The sequence below is a fragment of the Monodon monoceros genome, unplaced genomic scaffold (assembly GCF_005190385.1).
Source record: "Monodon monoceros isolate NGI ecotype Baffin Bay Population unplaced genomic scaffold, NGI_Narwhal_1 Super_Scaffold_3, whole genome shotgun sequence".
Classification (NCBI taxonomy): Eukaryota; Metazoa; Chordata; class Mammalia; order Artiodactyla; family Monodontidae; genus Monodon; species Monodon monoceros.
In genome coordinates this window covers 31,804,432-31,820,327 of record NW_021703780.1, presented here as the reverse complement: position 1 = coordinate 31,820,327, position 15,896 = coordinate 31,804,432, and the positions used below count along the sequence as shown (strand labels likewise).

At 48.1% G+C, this 15,896-nt stretch overlaps 2 protein-coding genes and 1 long non-coding RNA gene across 6 annotated transcripts in view; 1 reads left to right on the top strand and 2 right to left on the bottom strand.

The window, feature by feature from the left end:
• POLH (DNA polymerase eta) overlaps positions 1-7,835 on the top strand; it is a 32,745-nt gene extending 24,910 nt beyond the window's left edge. For 3 of the 4 annotated variants that reach the window (XM_029242647.1, XM_029242646.1, XM_029242645.1), the window contains 2 exons: positions 2,389-2,558; positions 4,150-7,835. In XM_029242647.1, coding sequence (XP_029098480.1) covers positions 2,389-2,558; positions 4,150-5,035 — 1,056 coding nt within the window. In that variant the 3' untranslated portion in view covers positions 5,036-7,835. The remainder of the gene's footprint in view (positions 1-2,388; positions 2,559-4,149) is intronic. The other variant, XM_029242648.1, reaches the window with a different exon arrangement.
• Positions 3,046-4,575, bottom strand: LOC114907229. Its single transcript, XR_003796698.1, has 3 exons — positions 4,461-4,575; positions 4,212-4,364; positions 3,046-3,710 (listed from the first exon to the last, which is right to left on the bottom strand). It is a non-coding gene; the product is annotated as an uncharacterized LOC114907229 (long non-coding RNA).
• A 117-nt stretch (positions 7,836-7,952) lies between the features above and the next one.
• On the bottom strand, positions 7,953-15,896 carry GTPBP2 (GTP binding protein 2). The gene is made up of 12 exons (XM_029242650.1): positions 15,609-15,896; positions 13,793-13,819; positions 13,322-13,506; positions 12,876-12,984; positions 12,473-12,670; positions 11,999-12,173; positions 11,621-11,840; positions 11,057-11,192; positions 10,879-10,937; positions 10,098-10,269; positions 9,489-9,653; positions 7,953-9,255 (listed from the first exon to the last, which is right to left on the bottom strand). Exons 1-12 carry the CDS (start codon positions 15,792-15,794, stop codon positions 9,079-9,081), a joined length of 1,809 nt encoding a protein of 602 aa, XP_029098483.1. The 5' UTR covers positions 15,795-15,896; the 3' UTR covers positions 7,953-9,078.

Genomic DNA, 15,896 nt, shown 5'->3' with positions numbered 1-15,896 from the left:
TTAATTATTCTGGACATTTCATATCTATGGAATAATATAATATGTGGCTTTTTGTGTGACTGGCTTGAAATCTTTCAATTAACATAATATTTTCAAGGTTTACCCATATTGTAGCATCTATCGGTACTTTATTCCTTTTTATCACAACATTCTATTGAATGGATATACCACATTTTATTTATCAATTCATCAGTGAATGGATATTTCCACTTTTTGGCTATTATGAATGATGTTGCTGTGAACATTCATGGACAGATTTTTGTGTAGACATGTTTTCATTTCCCTTGTATATATACCTAGGAGTAGAATTGCTGAGTCACATGGCAACTCTATGTTAGCATACCAGACTGTTGCTGCACTATTTTACACTCCCAGCAGTGTAAGAGGGTTCTAATTTCTCTATATCTTTGTTATTGTCTTTTAAAAAATTTTTAGTGGGTGTGAAGTGGTATCTCATGGTTTTCAGGTGCTTATTGGCTATTTTATTTTCTTTGGAGAAATGTCTGTCAAGATCCTTTGCCCATTTTTGAAGTGGGTTGTCTCTTTATATTGAGTTTTAAAAGTTCTGTGTGTATTCTGGGTATAAGTCCCTCGTCAAATATATAATTTGCAAATATTTTCTCCCATTCTGTGGATTTTCTTTCCATTTTCCTGATGGTATTGTTTGATGTGTCCTCTCCAGTTGAGACATCAACTATATACTGTCAGGAATCATCTATAATTACCTGTTTGCCCCTTTTTAGCTGAGGTGGTGGTAAATGTTTGTTCTTTGGGAGGCATCGTAAAGAGGTTGTGTTATGGGTCTATTTGACTTTTCCCACTAGGTGTCGCTCCGTTCTCATCTCTTTATTCTCTAACAGTCAATGACCTTATGTCCTATCATCTCCCCCAGCTCACTCCCCTCTAGACTCCACTTGCTGGCCTCCTCCCCATTTATTTAACACACCAAGTAAATTTCACCTTCACCTTTTCCCCAACTCCCCTGTCATATCAGCAGCCTCCATCACTCCCTGCCTTACTCTGCTTTTTTCCATGGCACTTTGTGGTCATTTCTATTACATGCCTACTTATTTATTATATGCAGCTCCTACTACAAGATTAGATCCAGAAGGGCCTGGACTTTTTGTTCTCTCCTGTATCTCTAGATAGTGCCTGATACATAGTAGGCAGTCAGTTATAGTTGAACGGTTTTAGTCAACAAGGACTTGTTTGTAATTGCCTATTTGTATTCTCTCGAGATATACAAATCTGTATAAACTGTATTTACAAAATGCACAAAAATACAAAATGTATTTTTACCTAGAAGTTGGTTGCTGCTCTTGGTTTGTCTTAGGGGTGTTTCTTACTAGAATCTTTTGATTTTGAGGGGACCCCTATGTATACTTTTTACCTTCTTGCCTCAACCTTTATTTCTTAGTTTGCTTTGCATCAACAGTATTCATGTGCTTAGACGTCACTGAAAAGTGTATCAATGATCATGCTCTCTAGAGGCAGGCTCACTACACTTTATCTTCTATAGGTGGGCTGTAAGGAGGTGCTAGTGGAAACTACTGCTGTTTTTTTGTTGTTGTTGTTAAGATTGAAATATTTATGCATTTAACAAACACGTATTTTTTAATTAATTAATTTTTTGGCTGCGTTGGATCTTCGTTACTGCGCGTGGGCTTTCTCTAGTTGCATCGAGCAGGGGCAACTCTTCATAGCAGTGTGTGGGCTTCTCATTGCGGTGGCTTCTCTTGTTGAGGAGCACAGGCTCCAGGTGCATGGGCTTCAGTAGTTGTGGAACACGGGCTCAGTAGTTGTGGCTCGCGGGCTCTAGAGCGCAGGCTCAGTAGTTGTGGCACACGGGCTTAGTTGCTCTGCGGCATGTGGAGTCTTCCCGGACCAGGGATCGAATCCGTGTCCCCTTCATTGGCAGGCGGATTCTTAACCACTTGTGCCACCAGGTAAGTCCACTTCTGCTCTTAAGCATAAGAGCATCAGAGCAGATTAAAGAATAGATCCACTACTCAATCCTGACACCCTTTCAATGACTTACATGAACCCTCCTTCAGTCACAAACTAGAATATAGTATTTAAAGTATTTAGTATAATCTTCCTGCACGGACACCACCAAAAAACAAAACAAAACATTCAGGAGAATCCATTTTCATTTATTCTGTCCTGTTCCCATTACCTGTCAAAATATCCTAGATATTCTAATATTCCATCATCTAAATTATGTCTTCTCCAATTATTTATACTCAGAAACAGCACAAAATTTTAAAAAATTAAACCTATTCCCAAACCATTCTGTCAGCCTGGTTTTTTCCTCTCACAGACATCACTATATAGAATCCACATGCTCAAGGTAACTTCAGTTCTGTCCCAATCCATTTACACCCACAGAATGACAGGGTGGCCACTCAGTTGGTCGTGAGCATTCGCATCCAAGGAGACAGACGTCTCAGCAGCCTGCGCCGCTGCTGTGCCCTTACTCGCTATGATGCTCACAAGATGAGCCATGATGCATTTGCTGTCATCAGGAACTGTAACACTTCAGGAACCCAAACTGAATGGTGAGTTTCCTTCTAACTCATCTTCTTTTGAGACTTAAACCCTGTCTTTATTTCAAATTAGTGGGTATATAAGCATTCCAGCTGGGGTAGGACACAGTAGAAGCACCAGAAACAAGGCAGCTCAGCTGCAGCCTCTTTGCCTACATTTGGTTTGAGAGGCAGAGTGAACCAATACTATCCCTGCCTATATCAATTTGCTATAGTCATGGGAAGGACCACCTGTACTTAGGAGTCCAGAACTCAAGTTTCAGGGAACTTTTCTCTCAACTGCTTGATGCTTCTATCTTAAAATCATCTTCCTTGATAATGAAAGTGACCTATTCACCAGTAATCTCTCTCTCACATCCCAACTCAGTTACAAGCTCCACTGGTGTAATACCAAATGTCATAATAATAAACTTCACTTCAGCTGGCCATTAAAGATAACCAGGTATATACTGGAGTGTGTTCATTTACTGTCCAGATATTAATGATTTCAGTATTGGAATACCATAATTATTTATTTAACATAGCCTCTTAAATTGAAAAAAGTATTCCAGATTCACAATGTGAATATAATTATGTGAGGAAGATAAATTGGTTGTTTATTTATAGATCTACATTGGAGACTATAGAAAGAAAAGTTTAGTTAGGCACCTAAGTTACTGCATATCTGAATATAAGGGTACTACATGTATGGGTCTCTAAAGGTAGAGTCTTTGTTCTTAGAATAATTTACTTTTACTTCCTGGTATATTTATTTTCAAATATTGAATGGTTTTACTGAACCAAATGATAATTGTGATACTATGTTCACATTAAACCTTGTAAATTGACAGACTGTAACAAATACTACTCACCAGGAGTGTGAAATATTGACAGGGAAGCATAACGCTGTCGGATTATGAGACTGTCCCAGAGCATGAAAGAGGAGAATAGTGAGATACTGTCATGATAACTTTTAAATTTACCTCATCAAGGGACTAATCTGTATATAAAAGCACATTTCATCTTCCAAAATTCAACTCATGTGAAAATTTATTTGGGTAATTAGACATGAGGAACTTTAGGACAGGAATGTCTTGAAATATTTCTGAGACCAGATAACCAAAGCAGCTGTGAAATTTCATTCTCTAAAAATTCCAGGGTTCAAAGTCTGTCAGAGTTCCGGTTCTGTTTAAAAACAGAAGAGTGCGTAAGAGGATTTTTTCAAAAGTCTTTCCACTCTAAATATTCTAAAGCTTTTTTATTGCCCTGAATAGTTTCTTGCCTCAACCCTGAATTTCAGCAGCTCTGCAGAAGTATCTTATGAAAACAATAAACCCAGCTGTCAGGGGATCCAACTTACACATCTGACTTGGTAGGTGTTCGCCAAAGTCAGTGGTTCTCAAGGTGTGGTCCTAGACCAGCAACATCAGCATCACCTGAGAACTTGTTAGAATGGCAAATTCTCTGCCCATCCCGGGTCTACTGAATCTATTAATCCAATATACCCTAAAGTCTGAGAACCACTGCAGTAACAGTTTCCTTTTGTGGCAGAACCAGAATCCCAATCATTTACAAACTGAACCTGTGACCTGGTGCTAATCTTATTCTTTTACTTTCTATTCAGGTCCCCTCCCCTTAAAATGGTTTTCCTCTGTGCTACCAAATTCTCTGCCTCTGCCCCTTCACCTGGCACAGACATCACCATCTTCTTGAGCAGTGACCCAAGTTCTCCGTCAAAGGTGCCAATTACCAGTTCAGAAGCTAAGACCCAGGAAAATGGCCCAGCGGTGACAACCACTAAGAAAGCAACCACTTCTCTGGAATCATTCTTCCAGAAAGCTGCAGAAAAGCAGAAAGTCAAAGAAGCTTCACTTTCTTCTCTTACTGCCACTACGCAGGCCCCCATAAGCAATTCACCCTCCAAGCCCTCATTACCTTTCCAAACCAGTCGTACTTCAGGAACTGAGCCCTTCTTTAAACAGAAGAGTCTGCTTCTAAAGCAGAAACAGCTTACTAATGTTTTCTTCCCTCCACAAAAAACACAGTCCAGTCCTAAAGAGTTACCAAATTGTTTTCCAACAGAGTGTCCAGACTGTGCCCCTGTCTGTGAAAAGGTGCTGAAGCTAGGATCCTTCAAAGCAACTCCTGCAGAGATGGATTTGACCCAGAACAGCCTAAGCAGCCTTGCTTCTTTAACTTCCAAGTCTGCTCTGGAGGTGGCTCAGAAGGCATCTACCACCTCCAGTCTTCTGGCTGCTGAGGACCAAGTGCCCTGTGAGAAGTGTGGCTCTCTGGTACCTGTATGGGAGATGCCAGAGCATACAGACTATCACTTTGCGTTGGACTTGCAGAAATCCTTTTTGCAGCCCCACTCCAACCCCCAGGTTGCTCCTGCCAGTTCTCCTCAAGGCAAAAGAAATCCCAAGAGCCCTTTGGCCTCCAGTAATAAACGCCCTAGGCCTGAGGGCATGCAGACATTGGAATCATTTTTTAAGCCATTAACACACTAGTGCTGCCCTCAGGCTTGCTGCAGGGTTTTAATATTTTATTTGTAACTGGGAGATGGAAATATGTTCACTTCTCAAGGATATTTATAACTTTATAAAATTTTTAATAAGGAAAATAATCTGGTTAGATGCTGAGTTAAGGCTCCCACCTCAGGGATTCTAATTCTATTGTTGACAGAGATGTAAAAACTCATCTTGCAGAGGTACAACCGTATTGAGTTTTTAATTGTTGGTCTTTAGGGAAGCAGTGTCATACAGTTTAAAATGCCTGGGCCTCGGAAGTTAAGAGATCTGGTTCCAAACCTGGCTTTGCCTCTTGGAATACGGCCTTGAGCAAGTCACTTTCCTCATGTGTAAAACTGAGATAATGCCTTAGATTACTGAAGATTAAGAAAAATGTACTTAAAGTATGTAGCTTAACATTGGCACATAAAAGGAACTGAGTGAAAAAAACTTTTATGTGAGGTGAAGACCTGAAACCCTAAAGTGGTAACTAATTTAGGGCAGGACTGTGTACAGAGAAGCTACTCAATAAATACTGAATTTCATTCAAGTAAACCCTATCACAGCCACAATTTTAGCCATTGGCCCTTCTACCTCTTGCAGTGAGACTGTTACTGGACCAGCTCAGGAACTCTGTTTAGATTGGCTAAGTCATGATCAGAACTAGATCATCTCTAGGACCTTGTTACTCCAAGTGTGATTTTGAGGGGCAGCAGCTCCACCACCAGAGAACTTGTTAGAAATAGTCTCAGCCTTACCCCCACCCCTACTGAATTTGTATATTAACAAATTTGAGAAATACCCATCTAGAAGATAATAACAGCCCACCAGGTTTGTAGAGGGCAAGGTCATTTCCTTAAACCCTAAAGACAAATGTAAGAGGTAAATGCTTGGGCCTTCAGGGTCACTGGCACGTTCATCTCTTCCCTACTGAAGTGTGAATCTTTAGTTTAGGGTTTTAAATGAATTACTGTAGCTTTTTGCACTAGTCCGTGTTTATAGTACTGTATTCTTAATCTCCATTCTTATGTGTGGAAAGTCAGTTTTGGCTTTTCTGATATGGGAAATGTTGATTACACAGAGAACCCAATCAAAGATGAACTGAGTGGTGGCAGTGGAGGGGGGAGATAAGAGGGTAGGGAGAACGGTATACATAGTCCCCCTTCCCATACATGTACTCAAACCAGTACTTTTAGGCTTATTTTAGCTTATTTATAAATTGGGGGTCTGTAATTTGAAGGGGGAACATTTGAAAACCACTGTGTCTAGCAAATTATTTCTTCTTCCAGAAAGACCTTCCACTTTTGTGGCAGTTAAATATCTAATAAAAGATAGTGCTTACTGTATATATGGCTCTTTCCCTACTAGATTTGTAGATTTCTTAAAGGCAAGAATTCTTCAGAGTGCCTTGCACACAACAGGTGCTTGATATTCACTGGATGAAATGTATATACTGAAAATTTTAAGATTACCAGAACTGTAACAATAAAAATGTACATACTACTTATACACCTTTTTATACTCCTCAATGTTGCATTAATGTAGCAAAGTGCCTCATTAGTTTGTGGAGATGTCTGGGTATCATTTTCCAAAACTTCCTTTCCTAATCTAGGGAGAAGTTTAAAAAAAAAATCTCCTCTGGGTGCTGTACAGATCAAGTTGAACAAATTTTTAACACTTCAGTTGACTGGAAGGAGTCAAATAGAAAAGTAATGTGGTAGAAACCTTGATTTCATTGACCTTCTAGAGGCCAAGACAGGTGAGGGGAGGGGAGGGGGAGCACTAGTGAATAACCAATAAAGACAATACCAGCAGCACACGTTGTTTTCTTGGGAATGCCAGCCCTGCCCCAGCATACTGGCAGTGAGCCTGTGGAGGGGGCCGCAGACAGACATGCAAACGTCAGTGTTGGGAGAAGGCTATAGTACCTTTTTGCTGACTATAACCTTCCCTCATAGCGGTTTATCAGCAACTGTACAGAAGGAAGTAAATGGTTCTTAGTTCCCAACACCAAGAGGAAGTTCTTCAACCACAGGCTTCTTAGTAGCAAGTTAAACCAGTGATATATAAAAAGCAGCTGAGCCTGAAGGGTAGGGAGGCCATCACTTTAATACCCTGGAGGCAGGATACCTGTGGGACCATGGCCCACATTTATCATTAAATTTGTTTTGCAAGGATCAGTACTGAAAATGTAGTCCCTGCTTTTTTTTTTTTTTTGCCACACTGCGCAGCATGCGGGATCTTAGTTCCCCTACCAGGATCAAACCCGCGCCCCGCTGCAGTGGTAGCATGGAGCCTTAACCACTGGCTGCCAGGGAAGTCCCTGTAGTCCCTGCTTTTTACAGCTGACTTTAACCTTGGGCCATATTTCTTCACCCATAAAATGTGGTAGTCAGGTACTCTGAACACAAACAGGAGGAAGGGACAAAGGTTTCGCCAGCTGGCTTTCGGCTCCAAAAAGCCAGTTTAGATTATATAAACCTCACTTCAGGCTACTTTGCATTGCTAGGAAGAGCGTGAGGACCAGACTGCCATGTCCCTAAGTTCTACTCGTCATTAAGTAGCTGGCACGCTTATCTCCAAATCTCTGACAGGGCACAGTCATCAGCCTCCTTACCCCTGTGACCATCAGCAAGTGGCCAACTCCTCAAGTACAGGGTGGACACCTATCTTAGCTGAAAAGGTGGTAGTTTCACTTTCTATTCTGCTCACTCAAAGAACTATGCAAAACAGGCCAGAATCCTTGAGTCACACCACTGGAATACTGATCGCCAAGTGGGGGAGAGGAAAGGAGGCAGGGTGAATGAGATACCAAATGTGTTCTTCCCCCATTCAGGGCTCAGCAGTGTAAGGGTTTCACTCGTCTCTGATCCTGGAGAGGAATCCAGCTCTGGAAGATGCGCCTGGGTCTTAAGCATAAGCACAGTGTGTTCAATAAAACATTTTTATTCTGTACAATATATATATGTGTATTTAAATATATATATATATATATATATAATATATATGTATATATATATGCAGAGAAACCTCAACCAAATCCCTGAGTCCATGGGAACCCAGGACACTAACAAAGGGAAAGAGGGGGGAATCCATGCTCTAAAGAATAGCAAGTATGGCAACATCTTTCCCTTTCCTCCAGGTTCCCTGCAACAGTGGGAAAGGGATGATCACTACAAATTACTAAAACGAGAGGACTTACATGGGGGCAGGATGGGGAGCTGTGAGTCAGGTCCCCAGCCACCAGTCTGGGGACTGTGGCAAAACAACCTGTTTGATCCAGCATTAAAACTAGCAGATCGCTGCAGAGGAGGGGACAAGACTGATTGACATGCAGCTGACCTTCGGTACGCCAAGTCTTAGCTTGGCGGCCCCACACCTGGGCCAGCACAACAAATAGCACCTGTGGGGCCTTTGAGAGGAGGAATTGGGGACATGGCCCTTGAGTGAAGAAGGGAAGGGAGACAAAGCTGAAGAGCAGACCTCATGTCTCAGCACAGGGCGGGAGCACTGCCATTCACTGTCCCTGTGCCATTTCTTCAGACCCTGGGCCACCAGAGGGCCAGGAGCAGATGTCTTTTGTCCACAGTCAAGTAGAGATGGGCAACTTACATGGCCTTGAGAAGAGGTATAGAAAAAAGGAGTGCTTTCGAGGACCACCCCCAGTTGTTGTGACAATTCCTGACGTGCAGGGACCACACCGGCGAATCATGCCCAGTCCTGACAGTGGGGCCAATGTGGCGGTGATCAGCTCCCTCCGGTAGACAGGCCGTTAGGGATGCCAGGCTTGATGAGCCAACCAGGCGGACACACGGCTGCTGAGCACTGCCCTGAATTCTCCTGTCCTCTCCCTCAGGACTGCCCCTCCCTGGTCACACCAAGCTTGGCGTCTCTCCAGAAGAGGTGGCAGGGAGCAAGCAGTAGAGAGCACCCCTCACTCCCTAGCCTACTAACACGCAGAGCCGCCAACAGGGGGCAGCATGGCCGGAAGTCACCTTATGTACTGTAGAGACAGCAGTAGAGCTGTGCCTGCCTGGAGGAGTTCAGAAGCCCATGTTGGCCTGGGCCTCTCCCGCTGCAATGGCTTGCACATCGGTGACATGGCCGATGCCCTTGGTGACACCCTCCCGGAACAGCAGCTTGGCGCCCACCTTCAGGTACTCTGGGTGTTTCAGGAAGCGGAAACGTACCACTGCCTTCTCCCCTGTCCGCAGCTTGTCCTGCAGCAGATACATGGTCACTGGCCCTGGAAAGCACCTCCTGTCTCTACCAGCCTTGGCTCTCCACCCTCGGGGGCCTAGCAGGTGTCTGCCCCCACCCCCCAAGTGGGGCTTTGTCCCCTTTGTGGGATAAGGGAGCTCTCTACGAATATGGGGACAGGCTTTCCTCCTTTCTGGAAGCAGAATTCTGACTTTTCCCTGGGAAAACAGGGGCATGGCTGGGTCCCTCTCACCTTGGCATGGATCTTTTCTACCACTGCTGTCTGACGTACGTTGCCCACGTGTACTGTCACCTGGAAGCCTCGCCGGAAGGTGGTGGCGTGGAACAGCAGGACTATCTCTGCCTCGAACACTGAGCAGATGGTGGGATTCATCTCTGGGCTCACCATCACCATGCCCTGGGGAGGCACAGCCCCCAGACCCAGGAAGGGCAGACCTCACATTAGCCTCTCCTCCCCGGCCACCCTCACACCCCTTACAGCTCCTCAACTTCCTCCTCCTCCAGGACTTCCAACACAAAGACCTCAGAATACGGAAAACTCTTCTTTTTGAGGGAACCCTTCCTTACCCACCTTTCATGTCCTCTAACCCTTCTAACGCTTAGTGCTTTCAGAGTCCTGGACATTCGGGTTGCACCACAGTAATTCACATTTAGTGATCTGCGCTTTGTGAGTACCCTAAGCCTTTTTCATACACGGACAGTCTGCGTAACCAGCTTCTTGGGTTAGGGACTAGGTTCTCTTCAAGTTCCCCTGAAGCACCTTAGACAGATGCTTCTCATTCAAGGAGCCAGCCTCCCAGGCATTTCTCTTTGTGTTCTCCAACCCACCCTCCCACCTCACCTTGCGAAGGAGTGCTCGGTCAAAGTCCCCGAGGGCCAGCGTAGCGGCCTGACCAGCTCGCAGCACACGACAGGCAGAGCGGTTGCGTTGGATGCTGCATACTCTCAGCTCCAGGAAGCAGCCATCGTCCGTGGGGCCCACCACCAGCTGGTCCCCCTCACGGCAAATCCCACTGCAGCCCACAGGGCAGGTGGCACAGCGTCAGCCTAAGCCCCCCTACCTGCTTCTCTACTAGGTCCTTCCCTTCTAAGACTGAGTCCCTCGGCTGGGAGAAAGAGACCCTAAATTCCAACTGGAAGGTAGGGGAGATGACTGCTTTGCCCCAGTCCAGAATTCAGACTGAAGGCTAACACCAGGAAAGGCTGGCAGTGACGCTGGCAGACAGGTACCTGTTGATTTGACACTGAGCACTTGATCCCTGAAAGAGCAATTATCCCCTTGCGTTTCATCCTCTGCTTTGGAAAGAGTCTTAAGGGACCTCTCATTTCCCTAGCTGGAGATGAAGTCAGTTGATACACTCTAGTTTTCTTCCTGGGGCCAAGACCCACACTTCTCCCCCAGGGGCCTGGAGAGTCCTAATAAACAGCAATACTGTTTCTCCCCTTATAAGCCAATACACAAGCTTTCTCCAGCTCCTCTGATGGTGAAAGCCTAATTTACAAACAAGCACATCCTTTAGATGGGCTCTGTTCAACTCCAGGGTCTCCTTTGGGCTATGATGTCTTCCAGAGTTTGGGTATGTGAGGGCTGAGTAGGGTGGGTAGCAAGAAAGGCAATTCACCTGGAAAGTGTCCCTCCAACAACTGTCCCCACCTCTGGTACTGTGTAGATTTCATCCACCTGAAGCCAAAGAAGATTCTATCAAGGGCTGGCAGGTCCAAAACCTCTAAACAGACTCGGGGCTTGGAATTGGTCCCTCCCAGATCCCCAGCTCACTGCCTGTTCAGATGGCCAGTTACCTGGAACTCCGTCAGCTGCTGCATGAGTTCCTCCTGCTCTTTGCTGTTGGTGAGTGGCGGCAGAATATTCAGAAAGACTTTGAGCAGGTCCAGACTCTCTCCAGACACGCTGGACAGTGTGAAGATGGGGGTGACACTGTAGAGGGAGGCACGGAATGGGTAGATGAGGAAAGTTCCAACAGGAAGCAGAGGCTGGAGCCCTATACGTGGAAAGGTGAGCTTCTCTTGGAGTGGCGAGGGGCTCCTCTGTTGTCTGCTAAGGTTCTCAGGAGCTTGGGGCCCTCTCTCTGTGAGCCATGGAGTGTGGCACGTGAGGCCCATCCCAGAACCCAGGGAGATCGAAATGCCTGGCACAGCACTTCGTCTCCAGGGTCCCAGGCGTCGGCAAAGCTGGCTTGGGGGAAGGGTCCAGCCTTCAGCAAAGACTCCCTCCTATAATCCCAACCTGAAAAACCACAGAACTGAACCAGAACTGGTCTGGCCCTAGGGGGAGGGGTACCCCATGCTCCGGGGCCCTGTGGAGCCATCCCTGTGGATCAGGGCTCTGGAGTGAGAAAGGCTTACTTGGGGGACTGGGCAAACTGCTGGGCAGCAGTGACGGCATCGTCCTCAGAGGTGACCAGCATGGGGACCTTGTGGCAGCCAGGCTGCTTGAGGACCCGCTCTAGCTGGCGTACCGTCCTCTCCACTGTGGTCTTGGCACACAGGTCCACCTTGCTGACCACGATGAAGAAGGGCACTTTCAGGGCCAGGGCCAGCCCCAGATGTTCCCTTGTGGTGCCGGCTGCTCAGAGAAGCAGGCAGGCAGCAAAAAGAAGAGTTAGAATGAGGGAAGGAGGAGGGAGCAAGAGGGGAGTTGGTCTGGCTCCCAGATTTAAGGAGGCCCAGGGTAGGAGAGTCAGCACCCCCCTCCAGCCCCATCCCTGCCCCGATGCCTCGTACCAATCCCAGTGTTAGCACTGACGAGGAGCAGGGCACAGTCAGGGCAGTAGGACGTTAGGCCGAAGATGGTGGTGTGCAGGTACTTGTGGTGGCCTGCCAGGTCGATGAAGGTGATCATCTTGGAGCTGCTCTCACAGATCTCTTCTGCCGTCCGTGAGTCACTGTAATTCACCACCTGGCCCAGAGCCCAGGGCTCTCAGTGCCCCCTGCCAGCCTCCCCAACCCTTCAAGAGTTGCCAGGACCTAAACCAGTCCCTGGGTGACCCTGCCTCTTAACCCTGAGCCCCATTTCAGATCTAGTTCAGTTGATTCCCCATTTGTTTTCTAAGGAGGTCAGAGCTGGTTCAGTGCCCTCAGGGCCTTCGTCTACACTATTCCAGAAAGGCTCCACACTCTGACCTCAGACTCTGTCCTTCACCACTACCATCCCATCCTTAGAGTCTGGTCCCACTGGGTCCCGTTGATTGCATGCACCTCTCCCTTGCTGTTAAAGCCCAGGATCTCGAAGCTGATGCTGGAGGTTCGGCCGGACTGAATCTCATGCAGGTGGCGGAAAAGGTTCAGCCGAGCCCGGCCCCGCCCATTGTCCAGCTCTCCTTGGGTCAGGACTCCAAGCAGAGTCGACTTCCCTGAGTCCACATTCCCCAGGACAGCCACACGGAGGTCCAGGAACTGTGGATGAATTGTCAGAGGTCAGGGCTCCAACCCTTCACCTCTCTCCACTGAGAGTTAAGGTCAAAGGCAGTGGCACTCTCTGGGGACCAAACGATGAACTGGACCCCCCCCACACCAGGGTCCCAGGCCAGGGGAGAGTCTGCCACCACGGGGTCCTCCCAGGGAGCATAGGCATGAGAGGCAGGGAAGGGTGTGGGCCCACCTGTTGGTTGTCAGGGACCTTTCGTACCAGCACCTCGGTGATCTTCCGGGGCATGTCACTATCATAGTCCACTTCTCGCTCCCGGAGAACAGTGATGTCTGCCCCGACCCTGTCACAGCAAGGCCACAGCTGCCACATCTCACCTGTACTCCCCTTCCCCCTTCCATCCCTGCTCTGGACCAATGGCCTTCTTATACCTCCCACAGAGCTCCCAACACCTTTCTTCACTTCCTACCCACCCTCCAGTCTATCCCATATCCACAGCTCCCTTTACACAAACAAACCTTAAGTAAAGGAGCAAAAAAGCCTGGATCCAATGCAGAGGATCCCAGAAAACTAACCCTCCCCACTTCAGCCCTTTGTCAAGAGGAGGCAGGCCCTAGGTGACTGGGCATGCGTGGGTCCAGATTTAGGGAAAGGAGAACCAAGGGGAAGGGGAAGCATACTTCTCCGCCATCCGGTGCAGGGTCTTGAGGGAGGCCCGCATCTCCTCCTCAGCCAGCCCCACCAGCAGCCCATTGTCTTCTACTCCAATCTGGTAGACAGCCTCACCGCGGCCCTCCTGGAGCCGCCACTTCATCTGTGTCACCAGGTGCTCAAAACGATACTGGGATGGATTCACCAGCTTCAGCTTAGGGCAGGTGAGGTATCATGAGAAGGTAAAGTCAGAGATGCTCCTCCTGAACCCACATGCTCCCCATCTGTCCTACCGAAAGGACCAGGACCTTCCCTTCCCTCTTAACTACCCTCATCCCTGACCTCCTCTAACAGTGAGTCCTCTTCCAACAGAATGAGGTACAGAGCCCTTACCCTGTACCACATCTTTAAATTACTACAGATTATGAAGTTAGAAGGATCTCAAAGAAATCATCCCACGCCAGCAAGGACAGCCTGACCCTCCCCAACCTAAGACTCACTTTATATTCGATGTTTCCATCTTCAGCCTGAAAAGAAACAGGAAGCAGTTACCACACACTGTCCAGACCTAACCCCTACTTCCCCTTGATTCCCACTGGGGTCCAGGCAGCTAACTTAAGAGAGCAGGAAGCCTCGGCTGCACCTGCTTAGGCAGGTGTCTGTCAAAGGTCATGGCAGACCAGCCCTATACTCAGTCCCAGTGTGACCTCTCTGAAGGAAAGGCCTCTGAGAACACAGTCAGTCACCCATCTAAGCCAGGAACAGAACCCGGATTCCCTCCTTTTCTGATCACTGGCAGCACGCTCTTCCTGGATGCAAGATTCTCCCCCTCCCTTCCCCCCAGGGCCTCAAACTGTTGTCCCCACAAGTCTATGTCTTCTCCGTGTCCAGGCTGCTGAGGCCATTCTTTGCCACTCATCTGAGAGACACCATTTCCTTCCTGCCCGCCCCTCTCAGCTGATGACATCAAGAATAAGAGGTTGCAAGAGGTTCTGGAGCACGGCCAAAGGGTGAGCTCAGCACCGGTCACTACAAGCCTGATAAGAAAGGAGTCCAGGTGAAAGAGAGGCGGGGCTCCAAAGTTGGGGTTGAGATGAAGAGAAGAAACTCAAAATACAATGAAGAAGACAGACGCCACAAACTAGACTCACTGTGGCTTTTCCCCTCCTGTCCCCTAACTCTCATGGCTCAGTTGAGGTGAAATCTTGGGTCCATCCCACAATCTCCTCCTCTTCCCTACATCAGGTGACCCAACACAGAAGGATCCTGTTGCCTGAGCCTGCCCCTCTTGGGTACAAAAGGATATGAGATTTGCCTGTTCTGCCTGTCCTGCATTTCTGCACTCCTCCTCCCTGACCATTTTATTTTTCTTTTCCCCTTCCTGTCATCATTCCATCCCTTCAAGGCCCTTTGACTCTCAGGCTCTTACAGGTCTTCACCCATAATCTCCACCTCATGGAGTATAAAGGAGATCTTTTCCCATCAGTAAAGACCTTCCTTTTTATCATTTTGCTGGAGATGAAGAATTAGGATGGTTTCAAAAAGTGGTACAAGATAATGGTCTAGGCTAATGGTTATCAAAGTGTGGTCCCAGGACCAGCAGCATTCATATCACCTGGGAACTTACAAGAAACGCAGACTATCAGGGCCACCTTTGACCTACTGAATCAGAAATTCTAGGGGTGGAGCAGCAATCCAGGTGGTTCTCATACATGCTAAAGTTTTATAACCACTTGATGAGGCTTTTCCCCTGGGTCCTCCTTTTCTAAGAGGGACAAAGTAGCAGTTATTGTCTGCCTTAGGGACAGATGGAGCAGGAAGGTGGAGGCTGTCCCCACTCCCTCATAGGACAGGGAAAGGGCGGGAGGACTAAGCCTGACTGTCGCGCGCGCGCGTGTGTGTGTGTGTGTGTGTGTGTGTGTGTGTAAGGACGGAACATATTGCTCTTTTCCCGGGTACTCCCCTCCTCCCCGTGGAACAAGTTCAGAAAACTCGCTAACTCCTCATCCCAGGATGCAGTCTCCCTTCTCCTGTTGCAGCAGGGAGGGGACCGGGGCATTTTACTCTGCTCTTCCCAAAGGGATGCAGGTGGGATCCCCTTTCCCCACTCTTCCTCCCTGGGGTCCTAACACCGGAGGGGGAGGCCCAGTCTCTCTGTCCCTCCTCCCTAGGGTCCTAGGACCGGAAAGAAGGGTTCTCCTCTCCTGGGGGTCTTGACACCGGAAGGGGGTACTAATTCTCTCTGACCCGCCTTCCTGGAGTCCTGGGACCGGAAGGAGTGGTTTCCTCTCACCCCGCCACTTCTCATGTGCTTACCTCGGGGGGCAGGTACGGGGGGTTGTTGGCTTTGCTCCCTCTGTTCCTTCCGTTCTTCTTCTTCCCCTTCGGGCCACCGCAGCTGCTGCTGCCGCCGGCGCCCCTAGCCTTGAGGGTTCCGCCCACGGCCGGGCCCCCTCCGGGCCGGCAGCAGCCGCCGAACAGCTCCGATACCCGCGAGTCCATCCGCCGCTGCCGCCAGCCCCCCGCCCGGCCCCTCCCCCCGCCGCCGCCGCCGCCGCCGCCGCCGCCGCCGCGCCTACTGCCACGGCCGAGTCGAGCCAGCCA